Genomic DNA, 19,313 nt, shown 5'->3' with positions numbered 1-19,313 from the left:
TTATTTCTTTAAAAAAAAAAAAAAAAAAAATTGTCATAATTTACTCATGTTGTCTTTCATGGAAGACTGAAAGAATATTCACGCTCAGGGGCGTAGCCATCATTTCAAAAGTGAGGGGAACAGAAATGACAAATATTGTTGTTATTATTATTATTATTATTATTATTGTCTTTAATTGAGATTTGACTTTTAATTGATTTAAGAAATTCAGGGCCAGATTTACTAAACAGGGCAAATTAGCATTAGAGTGCAATTCCATAAAGCGCCAATGAGAGGGGAAAATTCTGCGTGTGATTTACTGACAATGCGCACATTTAAGAACACAGATGCAGCCAGATCATTTCCATAATGACCGGCGCAAATTACCGCCTGCTTTTTTTTGGGGGGGGGTGTTAAATAATGGCGCAAATACCAGTAATTTGACGAGCGCAAACGTTAGTAAATTACGATTTATTTTAATACTCTCCTCCCATAAATGTTGCGTTTGAAAGGGAAACTCCTACAAATGCATATTCAATAAGGTCAGGCTCAAAAAAAATAACTGAGTCCACACCTTTTCAGCGGGAAATCCTTACTGCGCGTCTTTAGTGAATCCTGACAGTGCTATTTTAACGCTAAAAGACAGTTTGCACTGGCGCAAGCTATTAGTATAGCTGGCCCCAAATACACTGATGGACAATAACAAAGCTTATAGATGACAATTATCTAATAATTTGTATTCTATATTTCCCCCCTATATTTTCCTAATGACAATTTTATGATTGGTTTTTATACTACAAACACTTCTTTCCCATTTTTATAACATAATATATATTATAGTTTCTGTACTAAATAGTATATGAATTAGCATTATTCATACATTTTATTCATTTATTACCTGGAGATGACTTGAAAAACACATATAAACCATATATTGTCGCAATCGTGCGTGTATATTGTCTACATGTTTAATCAGTCAAATCGTTTCTGCTTTATATTCAGCTTAGCTACAGCAATCGCTAGATGCTTTTGTCCACATTAAGGATTTCCTGCAAGTTATTACTTCTATGGGTCTGTTTTGGACTTTCTGTGCAAGAGCGCCCTCAGGCTTCGTGTATGAATGAAACATACACTGCATGAGAGTCTTTAGCGCTCTATAATGTTCACTTTGTGTCATTTTGGATATGAATAAAACGTCAGGTGACATGTAGACTTATTTTCACTGGCCCTAGAATACATGTACGTGAACACACCTGCCCGAAAAAAGTGTGGGGGACTAATTAAAATGTTATTAAAAGTGGGGGGACATGTCCCCCACATCCCCCGCATATTGTACACCCATGTTCACTAGGGGTGTGAACCTACACTGGTCTTACGATTCGGTTCGATTACGATTATCATGTCATCGGTTCGGTTCTATTCGATATCATGATGCATCACGGGTTCACGTACACTGTGCAGACATAGCGAGAATAGCACTGCATGGTTACTGCATGATGATTGAAATTGCGCAAATGGCCTTAAGCTATTACCTAAATAAACTGCGAAAAAAAAAAATTCTAAAACATCATGGACGGAATGATCCTGAGAGCGCTGCATGAGCTCGCGGCGCCATCTGCAGGACAGTTCAAAGCGTTCAAATGAATCAAAGCGCCAAACGCGAGTAGAATCAGCGCTGAAACGTGTGACTCGACCCAGTGACTTTTTATGAATGGCGGTGAGAATTTGAGATTGCTAGTGCTGTCATAAAATTTCCAACGGTTGTGATGTAATTATATAATAGGCTGAAGTCTGACGCGCTACATGTCTGCTGTTACAGTACTGTTTTTATTTTCGATTCACTGTTAGTGCTAGCTGTGCTTGGTTTGAGCCGCTTTAATTTGCATTTGGAAATGCAACATTCGTCATTAGAAACGTTTATAAATCTGTTGTTGTTTACAAAGAGAAGTTTCAGTTTCACAATCCTTCACTTTACTTTAATAATAATAACAATTCTATATACTTTACTATAATATAATATAGTACTTTTTTATAATATATTATATTATATCATTATCATGATTATTAAGTGCTGCTTTTTATTTTTTACAGAACAATAGTACGTATTATTACAATATAAGATATATCTTTTAATGTGCTAAAATATATATTTTTAATAATAAGTGCTGGGGCCATGGCTTGTGGGCGTGACTTGGGGCGTGGTCAGATTTTCCTTCTTTTTTGTCTCTAGCTGATCACATGCCTGATACAATTTTGTTAATAAATACAAGCAGTCAGATATATGAACTAAACCTTTAATTTTACCTGCTCAAAGAAAACATGCTTCTTGAATGTATCAAACATCAAACAAAACTCAAATCTGAGCACAGAAGACAACAGGAGCATTTAGAACAAATACACAAAAGTAAATACTAAATACTTGGCACTGACAGGCGTTAACAGCTCAGGGTGAAAACGGCTGACGTGGTTTCTCAAGTTAGTGGTATTACCCCCTGCATATTTTATTTGTGCGTGACATGATTTACACACAGCGTGTGTCTTCTCCAGGTCGTGCTTACCAGGTTGTTCATTAAAGCCAAAATGGCACAGATGTCGGCTTTTAAAGTAGTTCGAGCATTTTTAATTACTCGCGTCTTGCCTCCCTCCGCCATTGTATGCTACCGCGACAAATGACATTAGAAAAGCATCAGTATGTTATAATCGCTTATGGCCTATTACTAAACCGATACCGAATCGTCCTCGTCTGCATCGCAGTGCATCGTAGAAACGATTAATTTCGACAGCCCTAATGTTCATGCTGCTCTTCCATACACCAAAAACATACAGTGACCAGGCATTGCACCAAAAAAGTTAATAAAAGTAGCATAAAATTAGTCTATACAATTTATGCACTGTATTCTGAGTCTGTATTCTTTTATCTTTGTGTGAGCCCTTTTATGGACTGGCCATCCGTCCAGGATTTAGGTCCAAAATTAAGGAATGGATGTCAGGGCTCTGCAATATCTGTCCTCTTGGATGTTCATTCTATAGAAAAGAGACACATTCAGCTGGATGAACATTCAGATAAACATATCCTTTTGTATTCAACAGAAATAATGTCATAAGATTTGGACGACGTGATGGTAAATTTGAGTTTTCAGTGTTGGTGTAACTGTTCTTTTAAGCATGAGGAAATTCATTAAAGGCAGATATTTGCCATTCAAAATGTCATTCACACAAAGTTCCCCATTACCCATTGGCAGAATTAAGGAAGCGTAGGGTCTCTATGGCAACACAAGCAGCAAAAAACAAAGAATATCCTTTTTATAGATGCTAGAGTTGCCTTGTTTCTCTCATCAGTGTAAAAGGCTCGAGGGGACATACAGTGACTGACAGGATAAGAGAGAGGGAGGGCCCGGGATGGATCTGCTTGTGGGTTTGCTGGTCTGTATGTATGTGTGTGTTTTAGCAGTAGCTTATGTGTTGATGCCTCCGGCCCAATGCATCAGTAGCATCAACCTCAACATCGACTTCACCTGCATGTGCATCTGATCACTTTACATATTTTACTGAGGGCTTTTCACACTAGAGATTTGACATCAGAAACTTGAGTTCATTGTGTTAGTGTGGAAGCGGTGTTGTCAACATTATGTGGACTTTCCCAAGATTAGATCTTAAAAAACTACTTATGTATTCTGGTAAAATAGATTTTTGCAAGCCACATCTGATCAGTTGATTGGCTCAAAAGAAATGTAGGTCACACTTTTATGGGGCTTTGTGCACCAGCCAAGCAACTGCCATTGAAAGGAATGAGAATGCTAATGGATAACTTTCCATCTAGGTATGTGTTGAGAAGATGTTTTTGTTATCTATGACCATCTATGACCCTACCTTACCCTATATTAGACATCATTGGCCAAGACGAACTGTTTGAGTCCTATCTTTACAAGTTTATGATAGGTAGGAAGCATTACAGTGGTGAATTGCTACTCTGAGTGCCAACATAACAACCAGCAGTAAACTTATTTTTTTTCTGTCAATCTCTTACTAGTATGGTCACACTTTATTTTAAGGTCCAAATGTCACTATTATTAAACAATTAAATGCAACTTTTGCCTCAATAAACTCCTAATTTGTTGCTTATTAATAGTTAGTAAGGTAGTTGTTAAGTTTAGGTATTGGGTAGGATTAGGGATGTAGAATATGGTCATGCAGAATATGTGCTTTATAAGTACTAATAAACAGCCAATATGTTAATAAAAGTCATGATAATAAGTAACTAGTTAATAGTGAGAATTGGTCACTACACTAAATTGTTACCACTAATATAAGTTTGTTAGTGAGCAAGCAACAAAAGCGCATCTGACTCTTCACAACAAAAATAAATAAATAAATAACCCTCGTATAGTCATTTATCTCTTTGTTTTTTGTTGCTTTTCATCTTCTTGCTCTTAAAAGCTTGGTGGGGTTTTTTTTTTCATGTCATATTCTTGTTTTGCAGATAACGTTGTGATATTGTTCTCTCTCTTCCTGTTAAGTGGTGATAAGTTGGCTTCTGATGAAAGGCCCGTGTGCTGTTGTGGTGTCAGGCCTGGCCCTGAGCCCAGAGCTCCAGCCACACGCATGCCAACATGCCTGCCAGCCGCAGAGGTCACGGCAAAGCGACTCCCCGCGCTTCCTGCCAGCCGATCCGGTGTCATGTGTCTGCACTCTCTGTTTCTAACACCCTCCTCTCCTGTGTTCTCTTTCATTACAGACCAACAGCAGGTTGAAGCATCTTGAGAAGGAATATAATCAGAAGCTGGCCAAGTCTGCACAGGTAAACACGATTGTTTGAATGTTCTGAGGGAGCTTAAAAGGAAGGAAAAACACTATGTCCTGCTTTTCAGTCCAGATAGATAGATAGATAGATATGCTCATGTGTAATCTGTATTTCTGGAGCAATTCATGCATAATGCACATGCAAATATATGTGCATTAATTCATGTGCATTCCCTCAAACATGTGGGTGTGATGTGGGGTCTTGTTTTTCTTTACCTCTCTTCGCCTGTCTTATTCACACTCTGTGTTGTATGTTTCCAGTTTCTACTGTATGTAGATGTGAGTGTATTTTCGGATGTTGTTTGGGAACTAAAAAGTAGTAGTTTAGCATCACAGAAATACTACATCAGAAATTGTATGACATTATACAGCCTTATAACCAAGTGAGCTGAGCTAATAATTAAAACATCAAAGATGCTCTTCTAGAATGTCCTCTCTCTCAAGTCTGATTCATTTGAGCTAATCTGTTTGTTCATTTCAATGAAACGTTTCAGAAACCAACTAATTTAAGGGGCCGTTTACACGACAACGTTTTCAGCCAAAAACGGGAAACGTTTTATGCGTTTTGCCTGATTGTTTACACGACAACAGCGGTTTGGGGACTGAAAACGCATATTTTTGAAAACGGGTTTCAAAGTGCAAGTTTTTGAAAACGTCACCGTTATCGTTTCCGTGTAAACACCCAATACAGGAATCTTTGAAAACGGTGACGTCATGCGTGTGCGTAGTACGTGTTAGGTATGTAGACATGCGCAGTACGTGTCGATTTTAAAGGCAAGCGCGAACAAACATACACAACAATGGTGGAGTACATGGTACTGTTGTTGCTGCTCAAGAGTTTGCTAACCCTTCTTCAGCAAAGTGTGGATTTACTTCACCAATATTACAACCAACAGAGGAGACGCATCATATACAACATATAATCGTCACTTCCCTACAGGTACTGTTTACTAACAAGGTGACAGTGCCAACTACTGGCCTGGCATACGTAATATAGCGTTTTTGGCCGTTTTTGCGGATATGTGTAAAGTGAATCATTTTTAAAACGTTGTCGCGTTTACGTGAAACTTTTTAAAAACGCAAGGGAAAATTTTTTCTGTTTTTGACTACATCGTTGCCGTGTAAACGTAGCCTAAGTCATCATTCAGTGCAGCAGTGTTCCCAGAAATCGTGTGTGTGTGTGTACAGGTATATATGGTTTATGAGGACACAAATGTTTATAATGACATGGGTACTACAACGTAAACATGGTTTATGAGGACACTTCCTGTGTCCCCGTAAAACAAAAGGCTTAAAAAACATACAAAACGGTGTTTTATGAAATTCAAAAATTGCCAGCAGTTTCCTGTGAGGGGTAGGTTTAGGTGTAGGGTTGGTGTAGGGCAATAGAAAATACAGTTTGTACAGTATAAATCCATTACGCCTATGGAGAGTCCCCGTAAACCACAAATACAAGTGTGTGTGTGTACAGTAAGTTTTTTTTTTTTCAAAGAAAATTAATACTTTAATTCATATTAATTATATTAATACTAAAATAAATTAATACATCGTTACACAAAAAAAACTTTCAAAAAAATGCTATTTTAAACTTTCAATATATTAATAGAAACAGTTAAATTATAATAATATTTCACAATATTACTATTTTTACTGTATTTTAACTACAAAACACAGCATAAGAGCGTAAGATATATATAAAAATTGTACCAACCCCAACATTTTGAATAGTTGTGTACATATGATAGATATATTTATGTAAAATACTGCTGTTAATTACTGATTTCATTCACTTATATTAGTTAGAATTAACATGTTAATTGTGGTATTTTTGTTTAATTTTGTAGTGTGTAGTGTTTTGTAGTGTAGTGTTTGGTGCTGTTGCTTTAAGGCAGGGGTGCCCAATTCCTGCAAAGTTCAGCTCCAACCCTGATCCAACCCTTCCCTGTGTACCGCCAAAGCCACAATGTTAGCATTAGCTGTCACGCATTTTTGGCTAAAGGTTGCAGGCTTGCCTTCCAGTGGCTTTGTCAGGAGTCTTGTTTATTAAAGTGGCGCTGATATAACAGCTAAAATAATAAATAGAAAATAGCTAAATCTCAAATGGTGGATCATTTATATCATTGTTATATATCATCAATGTTAAAGCATTAAGCCATTATAGACATAACAGTAACTCTGTAAAGCTTGAAACAATTGCTTTGAAACAATGTGTATTGTAAAGTGTGCTATACAAATAATACAAGTGCAAGATTCCTTACTAAGAGATGCTGAACAAGGAAACAGTTTTGGTTAAGTTGTTTACCTCACTTTCACCATTGTGTTGCTTCAATGCTAGAAAGCTGAAAAATCAGCTATGGCTGCTGATAATACATCAAGCGTTCACCTTTTCACTGTGTTCTGAAGTTAGATCATGTAAACACAGTATAATATAAAATGTCTATTAACTACTACTCAGTCTCTACTCTAGCACTTGTGCCCTAAAATCCCACAATGCATTGCTGACATCAGGTTCCCGTTCTCTAAACGATGATTTTCACGTGAGGGTCAAAGCATGCCATGACTCTTGTTTTGAGACGTGTTAAAGCCCTGATGCAAGTAATTTTAAACCAGATAATTTTTTGTCCCAGATAAATAATGTTGATTTGTTAAATTAATTATACATTAAATTTACATGTTTCCCAATCCAGGTCCTGTTGTACCCCAACTCTCTAATAAAACACACCTGATTCAAAGAGACTTCAAGACCAGTTGGGAGAGACATCCAAAATATGTACTGTTGGGGTGTACTCCGGGACCAGGTTTGGGAACCACTGCATAAATGTATTTGGCAGGCACTTTTATCCAAAGCAACTTATTGCATTCACAGTGTGTATACATTTCCCCAGTTCATGCACTCCCTAGGAATCAAACCCATGACCTTGGCTTTGTTCCACGCTCAACTGTTTGACCTCCAAGAACATTACATAATTTACTGTAAATAGCTTCAATGTAGTTAACTGTCATTCCTACCATGCAGTGCATTTTCATGTTCTATCATGTTTTAATTACTTGTGAAATAGAGTGAAAATAAGAGGTGTATTCTATCACATTCATTTTACTTTAATTTGAGAGGATGTTGCAATTTGTATGTCCCCTGGTACTGCTCTAATTTCTATAATAAAACACCTATTCATTTATTAACTTATATATTTTAACCGTCATTTCGCATGTTATGTTATTCCATCATTTATCGAACAGGATATTTTACAGACAGATCAACTGACAGCATGCAAATCACATAATTCAGATCAGCAGGTCATCACAGATCAGGTGGTAATAGTTGTTTATACTTTTGTTTTCCTATTTAAAATGTGCGAATTGAGTGAAAGTAGAGCTGCCCGATTAATCGGAATTAAACTGGAATCGTGATATTTTTTTCATGCGCAGCTTGTCAGTGAAGCACTGTTCTGTGATCAGTAGTAAATTCTGCTCCATCCGAAGGCCAAAGGGCGCTCTTGTGCTGAAACTCCAAATATACCTCGCAGAAGTAAGGTAATGTCGCAGAAGTAAGGTAATGTATGTCGTTCCTGGACATGACAGCATGCAAATCACATAATTCAGATCAGCAGGTCATCACAGATCAGGTGGTAATAGTTGTTTATACTTTTGTTTTCCTATTTAAAATGTGCGAATTGAGTGAAAGTAGAGCTGCCCGATTAATCGGAATTAAACTGGAATCGTGATATTTTTTTCATGCGCAGCTTGTCAGTGAAGCACTGTTCTGTGATCGGTAGTAAATTCTGCTCCATCCGAAGGCCAAAGGGCGCTCTTGTGCTGAAACTCCAAATATGCCTAGGTAATGCATGTCGTTCCTGGACAGATTGAACTTCATTCGACGCATGAAAATAGCCACAGAAGCTGGCATGGCGTTAAACACAAACAAACATTAATTCAACGTGACTTAACACATGACTATAACAATAAACGTTTTATCTGAGTTCTTCAAGCCTTCTCATGTATTTTCTTTATAATAAAGTATATGCATAATGCAATGCTAATCGTCATAGCCTTTATCACTGCCTAGAATACTATGAAATAATATGTTACGTGCCTCATTCTGTGTTAGAAGCCACATCATCTCGCAAAAGGATTTTATTTCAAACACTCGACTGATGTTATGGAGTGAGTTTGAAGTAAAAACGTTATTAAATGTTGTCCTTTGGACAAAAGGTTCATAAATGCTTCTCATGTTCAGAAAGATGTTGTTTTTTCAAATGCACATTATAACTGACTCAATCATTTACTACTCAAGCATTTACTACTGATCACAGAGCCGTACTTCACTGACAAGCCGCACATAACAGCTTTCGCGATTTCATAATCACACAAGACCAAACAATTTAATCACGATTTTGATTCGATTTCAGTTAACTTATTGCAGCTCTAAGTGACAGATTCTATTACTTATTTATAAAGACAGTAACTTGTTGCCACCTGCTGGTGTAGCGGTGTAACCTGCAGAAAGAGGAAAATTCCTCCTACCAGTGGAGGGATACACGCAGTGAAAAGTCCTAGTGCTGTTGGACTGTATATCAGCACTCTTGGACAAATTCAATATAATGTGTCGAAATAATGATCCAGATATAATGAGGACATTCAGTGTGCTGCATAACAGGAATGACCCATATGTTAACTTTTTTCTTTCTATTTAGTTTTAGTTACAAAGTTGAACTATAGGAATGACCAGAATGACCCAGCTACTTTTTTGATAACTTGTGGTGGACTGCAGATAATTACTTTATCAAGCCTGCTTGCCTTGTCTGTAGTAAACTACTTTAAGTCATGAGAGGCTTGTTAGGCGGCTTGGCAAACCACAGTGTCAGAGAGGCTTCCTCAACACGTTTTTCCCCTCTGCCTCAATAACACAACTTGCCCTCTGTGGTGTTGCAGCCAGACACATGCATTTCATTTTGTAGCCACTGCTAATACTCATACTCGACACTTGTTGCCCACTCTCCGTTCCCGGCCGTGATTTCCCACTCAGGACTAGTGAGTGTTCTGAGGGTGTCTGAGCGCTTATCTCTCCTCTATATCCCATACTGAGGCCGGCCTCTGCCATGTGTTAAACATTAGATTTAATCTGTTCAGACTCGATGCCATTACACTCGCTCAGGTTCCGAAGAATAACCTTCATTCTTCTCTGTGTAAGATTAGCACAGAGCTGAACTCCTGTAGATGTTTGGTCTGAGGTTGTGGGCCTGTCATAATTGCCTCGCATTACCTTAGTCCCAGCTCAAACGCTCGCTCTTTTTATTCCAGTTCTCTCCACAACACAGAGCGCTGAACGTCAGGTTGACAAGCAGATGTTGTGTGAAAACACAGGCCTATTAAATTACACAATGCTTAACATCAAAAGAACACACTTTGAGTGTGAGAGAAAAAGAGTTCACAGGCGTTTTCCCATTTCTAAATAACCTCTGAGAGGGCCACTGATGATTAATTCCTTTTCCGAGGCACAAAATTGGCATTCGCTGGATAAACATAGTTTTTCCTCTCTCTTGTTTCCCGCTCGCATTTGGTGGGAACACATCTTTGTTTAATACACATTAAATGTGCCTCCTCCACACCAAAGAACACAGGCCTCCGTTTGCTTACTCCTCTTGTTAAGCACTCTTGTTAGGAACAGTCCACCCAAAAGGACAAAAACGTAAAAAGTAGCATTATTTATTTAGTTCTTATTGTATTTTCAATTTGTGCTTTCAGTTTTATTTAGCTTTAGCTATCACACTGTTGTTGTTAGTTTTAGGTTAGTTTTTAGTTTATAATAGTTTATAGTAACTTGTGTCATTTTAAAATATTAACATTTGCGTCAGCTGTTTCAGTTTTAATGGCATTTTCAGGTTTAATTGCATTTTTCAGCTGGGTTGTAAGGGTTTCAAATGTTATAATATACCGTGCATCTAAAACTCAACTAAAAACTAAAACTGTTTTGTTTTGTGGTCATAGAAATTATGGAGTGTTTATGTCATTTTTTGGACTATCACCTTGTAAGAAAAGCAATATGAACATTTTTGAAAATGTTACTTTTAATATGTCCGTTTGGCCTTGGAAGAGTAACCATGAAAGAATACACTTCTGCTGCTGCTGTGGCGTCCCATAAGGCATTGCAAGGTTATATAGACAAGTGTCCTTTGAACTTCTGAAGCACATACTAACCTATGCCATCAACAGACATCTCTCAGATGTGCCCAAAGCAGTGGAATTGCATATGAAGTGCACCAATTAAATCCATACCATGCCATACATTGTCTAGAGGGATCTCAGCTCTGGCTCTGAGGGTGCACTGTACTAGAGTGTTTTTAATTAGCATTTTGGAAATCCAGCTCCTCTTTGACTGACCTTTAATCTTGCTAGTGTTTGAAGCTCTCCAGCTAATGATGAGGCAAGGTGTTGTCCAAACAGAGCTTTGCTTTCTACAGCTCTCCTTTCACCACCGCCATCATATGGATATGTGTCCTAGAGCTGCTGCATTATTCATTTTTATGCATGTGCATATGAAGACACCACATCTCTGTGGTTTTCTCATTTCGCTCGTTTAGCTTTAATATATGTTCAAATAAATTGTGTTGCTTCTTTTTCAAACATTTACAATAGTAACCACCAAAGTACCATAGTTACTACGGTTACTTTTACTGTTTTGACTTGGATATTGTGATGTAAATTTAGTAATGCACTACTTTAGTGCACACTACTAGAGTAATCTGATCAAGTTACAGATCACACCCCTACACTCGTGTCTTTTTAATGTGCTTCAGATCTATTTCAGTATGTCTGATTAAATGATTTTATTTACAAGTGGGTTTTTTGTTATGTATTTAAATAACTTCAAACCACTACATCGAAGCTAGCTCTTAAGGTTTTGGTCTCTTCTAATTCCTGATACCTTCTAAACTAGAGGTGTGATATTGGTAACACTTTAGAATAGGGATCAATTCTCAGTATTAACTAGTTGCTTATTAGCATGCCTATTATTTACATATTGGCTGTTTATTAGTACTTAAAATGCAAATATTCCGCATGGCCATATTCTACATCCTTAATCCTACCCAATACCTAATCTTAACAGCTACCTTTATATGATTAAGCAGCAAATGAGGGGATAATTGTGGCAAAGGTTGTAGTTAATAGTTTGTTAATCACGAGAATTGCACCTATAAAATAAAGTGTGACCAAAAACTCTATAGACTTACATTGAAGAATCTGACCAGAATACCATACATTGTAGCATGCAAGTTTTACGAATGACGCTTACATTTTCTACAGTAAATCTAAAAATCTTGTTCTGTGTCATTTCTCTTTTGATTCCAGTAAGTTCTGATGTGGAGTTACCACAGTTTTACTACTAGTATCTACTGTAGTAACTGTGGCGTTTTGACAGAAACTCTGATTAACTGTTTGTGTGTTGATCCATCGCTGATCCATCGTTTCGGATGATTCCCTAATGTATCATTATGTCACTGAAGCTTTCAGTTCTCAATCTTATTTCGTTTACATATATTTATGGTCCATATTGGTACATCAGTCATCCATCAAAAAGACATTAGGATGACAGTTTCCCTCAAACTAAAGAGAATATTTAAAATGAAAGAAGATGTGCTGAAGCCATTAGGCCAAAATTCCCAAATATCAAGAGCAAGGAATAACAATCGAGGGATGAGTGTGTCCCTTCAGGCAAAAGACTTGATGCAAGAATCTGTATAGCATAAGTGTAGAATATGGCCCAGCAAAATACTTTCATGTAAGTTGGCATGTTAACATCCTTAACAAAGAGGCTTCTTTAGATTCATCCAGATGATTTGTTGTTCCGTTGTCTTGGCCAATCCGTCATGGCTGACTGAGTGTTTTCAGCTCTTTATGTGTGTAACAACTGAAACAACTCCACACAAAAGGCCTCCAACATGCCTTTTTGCATGACAGAGGAGACGGTACAGAGTGCCGGAGTCTGGCCCGGGCTTTTATGGAGTAGACATGACTCTGCTGTCCTTTGTGGAGCTTTCAAAGAGGGTTTGGGATCATGGCCGATTGGAGTGTGGTGTTTTTATGAGCGTTTTGAAGTGGTGACCCCTGCTTTGAACTGCTCTGTTTTGTCACCAAGGCTCTAATGCTCTCTGTGTTCAGGGTCGGAATTAGAAATCACTCCTTTGGATCTGACCGCTGCTTTTCCTGCACTCTCCCAAACGGTGACTACGGTGTGTACATCATAAACACATGCTGAAATAGAAGTTGTGTTCAGAATGGAAGACTAGCATGGTATATTTAAAACAGTAATACCATTTGAAACAATGCGACAGTAAACTGTTTATGTATTTTTTTTTTTCATTTCGTATTCTATGCATACAGTATATTTACATATGTCTCTATATAATTCATGCATCTTTATTTTAAAATAGTGTTTTATAGTAGATAAATAGTAAATTTACATATAATCTTAACAGCAAACTGTACAATAATAACAAACCTAATAGTAACAAACCTTCATAAAACGTGTTTTCTTTTAGACGCAAGTGCAATAGCTCAGACAAGTTCTAGCAGAGACAGATCATTGATATTACAATGAATTGGGGAAATGTAAATGCGTGATATAGAGGCTCTAGTAAAGTAATTCTCTCCTTCCAAATAGACTGCTGCAGTCATGACATTTTTGTGGGCCAACTCAGAAGTTGACATCTCATTGGTTCCCTAACAAAAACCCGATAGGATTTTTAGTGGCGTTTGGATTATTGTTTTGTTCATCAAGCCTAAATAAGGCAAAAAGCTAAACATAAGCTATAAACAAACCCCACCACATGACCTCAACGTCACCATCACTAAGCTTCTAATAGCTTTTTTAGAAACTTAAAGTTAAACTTAAATCGTTTTCAAGAGTGTGGTTGTAAACACAATGAGGCTGTAAAAGTGGACTATTGAGTATATGAGTTTACCTTTTGAGCTTGATGACATTTAATGTCCCGACAACCTTTAGCCATTTATTAGCATCCCCACCTTTTTCAGTAAAAGCTTTAAAAAATCATGAGGGGTATTACGGATGTAATAATGGTGACCTCAGAACAGTGGAACTGGAAACGCTAAAATGTTAACTCGTTTGCGGGTTTTGGCCATTAAAAAAAGTTATCTATGCAGCACTAAAAGAGCCAATCGTGAGTCTGTAAGGAGTCTGCCTACTCTTGGTTTACAGTGTGAAAGTTTAACGGCACTATTTACAGGTAGTAATCTAATCTAAAAAAATTAGAATATCATGAAAAAGGTCAATATTTTTTGTCACTCATTTCAGAAAGTGAAACCTGGTGTCTCTCATCTTCCTCTTGACAATACCCCATAGATTCTCTATGGGGTTCAGGTTCAGACGAGGCGAGTTTGCTGGCCAATCAAGCACAGTAACACGTGACAAAAAATATTGACCTTTTTCATGATATTCAATTTTTTTTAGATGTACCTGTATTGCTGATTTGATATGTTATTGTTATCAAAATGTGAGGTTTGCAAGTAGTTTTTGAGGTTTCAGTATTTCCCTATTCAATTAGAAAGGAGCTGTAGTTGCATGACTGAAAATAGCTGCCCGAGTGTGTTCCCAAGATGACCACAGATTGAACTGCCTTTCCTTGAAAAAGACTGGTTCTAGTAAGTTACACTGTGAGTAGCACTGATTAGATTTCCTGATCTCTCTCCTTCTGTTTAACAGGATTTAGTTTCTTTCTTAATTTCTAAACCATTCTCGCCGTTTATGATCAAAAGCACCAGTTTGATCAGTGTTTTATCAATCTAAATGAGTAAAATCTGCAGGGTCTGACAGGATAGATACAGAAATTATGTGCAAGTGTGGAAATGATACCAGCTGCTGAAAGTTTCATATAAGCTCATAAACGAAACAATCTTTCCAGACCTGCATGTATCATGTGTTTCCCACAGTCTGCAGATCATTATGAATACAGTGTGACACGGATATACAATGTCAAAATTATTTAAAAACATTCTCATTACTTTCCTGAAATAAATACTGACCTTTAGAAACATGGTTTTCTCTACTGTGCCATCGCAATGTCTGTGTTTTAAAGGGATTTCAAGTTGGCATGAAATGAAAATTCACCATCTTTTTTCTAAATGCATGTTATAGATGTTATTGTGAACAACAATCCGTGGATATATTTAATTTTTAATATATATTTTTTTGTGTGTACCTTGTAATTTAAAGGTGACATGAAAATCTGACTTTTTCCGTGTTTAAGTGCTGTAATCGGGTCCCCAGTGCATCTACCAACCCAGAAAACGTGAAAAAGAACAACCCAGTACATTTTTTTTGGTGAGCCTTTCTCTGCAGACTTGTGAAAAAACGAGCCTCTCAGATTTTGCTCCCCCCATGAGGTAGAAAGGGGAGCTTATTATAATATTACTGCCCCTTAATCTGCACGTTTCCACCCACGGCGCCACCATTGTGTTTTCACAAGCGACAACCGTGTACCAGTTTTAATGCCTTGGTGAAACTTAGAGCAAAGCATGCTAACTGTTCTGTCTTTGGCTGCACTGAAGAGCACAGAACACTATTTAGAGTCCTAGTCTTAGAGGAGACTTATGTGCGTTTATAACATAAACTTGTGTGTATTTGACAGTTTAGGCGCAATAAGACATGAAAGAGAGCTTAGTTTAGTACTACATGCCATGTGACAGGCTAATTAGCCTAACTGTTTGGTCTCCTTTAATATCATGAATCCATCATCCGGTGAAGCGTATTTGTGTTTGATGACATATGTAGGACTTCTCACATAAGCTCGCGTTCATCTGCCTCCACTTTCATCTGTCCTTGCCCATTTTTTCTTTTTTGATAATCCATCACACTCAGATGTACGTAACAATACAGAAGAAGAGATCTGGCACTGCTTCCATCTCATTGCATCATCATTAACAATATCATGCTGACAATTACAACCTCAATTATTTTGACTCATTCCTCAGTTTGTAATATCAAATGAAAATTGCATGTAATTGCATGCTGTCTATGGAGCAAGATGCTTAAATACATATTGTATTTTAAACACAGCCACGAGACTTTTTTAGAAAATGGAGTAGAGTCACTTACTAACTTTATCTGTGCAAAGTTATATTTGATATTTCTGTTATGATTAATTAAAGCCAGTAAACACAGTAACTTTTGATATGTGCATGGCACCAGAAAAGTTGAACCTCTGCTATCTCCTGGCCAGTGATCTCCTAATCTCTCTTTATGAGCGAGTTTCAGATATTAGGAGCATAATGGAGTCTAACTGGCTCTATCAGTCAGGGATTGCAGTCCAATTACTATGTGTGTTTCTCCACGCAAAACCTTCAGTGTGCTCAGCGTTCCGAGTCCAGAGTGTTAACTGCTGTTAATGAGAGTCTAATTAATGACTGAGTAGTTGATGTAAGTCCAGACACATGTATAGCATTACTGATAAGACCGAGAGAGAGAGAGCAAAGAATGGTTCAGGAAAGAATGGTTTGCACAGCCTGTGTGTGTTTGGATGTTAAGAATAAGCGTGTCACACACTGACATTGTTGCCAAGTCACTTCAAAGGCGGATTATGAAAGCTGAAGGGCTTGAGACAAAAAAGAGCAGAAAGAAACATCAAAGTGTGGCGCGTTTGAATGCAATAATCCCAAAACAGTTGTTCTGATTGCACTGTCTTCTATCAGATGGCTCTGTTGCTCATATTGCTTAAGATGAAACTCGTGTTTGTTTGTCAAGTCTCCTAAAGTCCCACTTTCTCCACCCGAAAGCTTGCCTGTGAAAACCTTTCTTCTCTCTTTAATCGACTGTGCTCCATATGTCAAGTCAAGTCACCTTTATTTATATAGCGCTTTTAATAATACAGATTGCGTAAAAGCAACTGTACAGCATTAATTAGGAAAATAGTTAGTCAATAATGCAAAAAATATGTTTGTATAAGGCCCAAAATAGAGCTGTCAGATAGACTATATGTGTTACCGCTATGTAACTTTTTCATTCTTTTCTCCTTATTTACCCAGCTCATAGCAAACTTCTAAAAACATGTAAAGCATTCAAGACTTCTTGTTGATGGCATGTGCTTCTGTAGAAGCCACATGTCAGTATGAATTCAACTTAAAAAAAAAAAAGTAAAGTAAAAGTATGTTTTGTTGCTAAATCTTCACTGAAGTACTACGCTACCCACAATCCTAGAGAGAGATCCACCAATTAGAGATGTTGCTGTCACCGTAATGAATTGTGGACGAGTTGTGGTCAGCTTTAAAGGCAGTTTGAGGCTTTCTTACGTTTGTTATAATATGCGATTTTGTGCAGGAGCAGATAAATTATGTACAATACAAAGAGAAAGAAGTTTAGTGGTGTTTATACACAAAATATGATTTACATGACTCTTAATTGAAGATTTGTTTTACTGCCTATGGAGAAAATGAATAGGAAACAAACTTCCAGAACGAAGGCCTCTGCTCACAGTTTTTTTTTTTTTTAAGTTTTCATCTTGAAAGGCTCTGTGCAAATGCTTTGGAAGTTGTCTTGTAGAGCATTTGGTTCACAGTGATCTCCACTCTGAGATGTTTTTTGTTTTTTTTCCCCATGAACACCAGACAATGTTATTGTCACAATGCATTCTGCAGTTGCTGTATTGATGAAGCATACATGTGGTGTGACCTTAGAATGTGGCAAAAAAAATGTGTCCTGAAATGCAGGTAATTGTGTTACCTATTGTTTGTAAAGGCACATCTATGATGCCTTAAAAGGTTGCTTAGGTGGGCTGCTGACTTGTTGAAACAGAGCGAACGTGTATTTTTCAGGTCCTGCTGTTTACTGCTTTTCTTCCTCCGTCTGATTGACAGTAGCATGTGCTCCAACAACTAGTTTGCGGATATGACTGCAGACATCCTTCCAGATATGTATCTGTGATCAAAGCCGTTCAGCTACATTGTGACTCACCTTGGTGCAGTTGTGTTCCTGCACACAGATGACAGAGAAGGGCGCGTATGCTGGTCCGGTTTCAACCCCCAGCTTAAACCCAGCAGTCCCATCATGCACAGCTGCTGTTTAAGCCTGGCTTTGCTCTCGACTTCTGCTGCCATGCCTGACTGTGACATCAACAATAGCTCCCCACCTCCAGTGTCAAACCGCAGCACTTTGATCAGTGCCTCCATCCCCGCAGGAGCCCTGCCATGCTGCACTCTTGCTCTGACATCACTCACGCAGCATGCGACAAATCTCGCAGTGCCACATGCATCTGGGCCGCATGTGGCATGTGTCATTCTGATGCCGGCTTTTCTATTTATAATGTACAGGAACACTGTTCATGCTTTGTCGTCGTCACTGCCAGGTTTGTGTTTATTAGCCTGCTCATCTGATCTAGAATGGAAGTGGGATTTTTTTTTTTCTTTCATTCATTATATTAATTCTCCATTTTCAGAATTAGGCAGTTTTTTTTCAAAAACTTGCTGTGCTCTTATTATAGGTTCAGTCCTTTGGGATTTTTTGTTTCCTTGGTGCAGTTGTGTTCCTGCACACAGATGACAGAGAAGGGCGCGTATGCTGGTCCGGTTTCAACCCCCAGCTTAAACCCAGCAGTCCCATCATGCACAGCTGCTGTTTAAGCCTGACTTTGCTCTCGACTTCTGCTGCCATGCCTGGCTGTGACATCAACAATAGCTCCCCACCTCCAGTGTCAAACCGCAGCACTTTGATCAGTGCCTCCATCCCCGCAGGAGCCCTGCCATGCTGCACTCTTGCTCTGACATCACTCACGCAGCATGCGACAAATCTCGCAGTGCCACATGCATCTGGGCCGCATGTGGCATGTGTCATTCTGATGCCGGCTTTTCTATTTATAATGTACAGGAACACTGTTCATGCTTTGTCGTCGTCACTGCCAGCTTTGTGTTTATTAGCCTGCTCATCTGATCTAGAATGGAAGTGGGATTTTTTTTTTCTTTCATTCATTATATTAATTCTCCATTTTCAGAATTAGGCAGTTTTTTTTCAAAAACTTGCTGTGCTCTTATTATAGGTTCAGTCCTTTGGGATTTTTTGTTTCAGGATCTGATTTTTAACTTTTACATTTAATTTAATTAAACTAGTGGTGACTCAACAGTACCAAAATTGTCAATCATAAAAAAGTAACAAAAATGTTCTGAGAATCAAACATTGAAATGCATTACCATGAACCACAAATGCCCAACAGAATGCAAAATAATTAACATAGGCTGAATAGGAAAATGTGTATCTCACATTTTGATGGTTTCGAAACATCTTGATAATTGATAAATAAATATTCATTGGTTTGAGGATGAGAGCATATCATACAACTCGTGCATGTTAGAGGAGGGTTTCTCAACTCTGGCCCTCAAGGTCCACTTTCCTGCAGAGTTTAGCTCCATCCTCGAACTTACCTGCCTGTAACTTTCTAGTAATCCTGAAGACCTCGATTGGATTGTTCAGGTGTGTTTGATTAGGGTTGGAGCTAAACCAGAGGTGCCCAAACTCGGTCCTGGAGGGCCGGTGT

General features: G+C 38.0%; 1 protein-coding gene across 1 annotated transcript in view; it reads left to right on the top strand.

The window, feature by feature from the left end:
- cep112 (centrosomal protein 112) overlaps positions 1–17,852 on the top strand; it is an 87,859-nt gene extending 70,007 nt beyond the window's left edge. Inside the window, exons 14-15 of the mRNA XM_016540152.1 lie at positions 4,715–4,777; positions 17,769–17,852. Coding sequence (XP_016395638.1) covers positions 4,715–4,777; positions 17,769–17,852 — 147 coding nt within the window. The remainder of the gene's footprint in view (positions 1–4,714; positions 4,778–17,768) is intronic.
- Positions 17,853–19,313: the final 1,461 nt, after the last annotated feature.

This window comes from Sinocyclocheilus rhinocerous, unplaced genomic scaffold, assembly GCF_001515625.1.
Source record: "Sinocyclocheilus rhinocerous isolate Xijiao unplaced genomic scaffold, SAMN03320098_v1.1 scaffold2593, whole genome shotgun sequence".
Classification (NCBI taxonomy): Eukaryota; Metazoa; Chordata; class Actinopteri; order Cypriniformes; family Cyprinidae; genus Sinocyclocheilus; species Sinocyclocheilus rhinocerous.
This window is presented reverse-complemented; position numbering and strand designations above follow the sequence as displayed.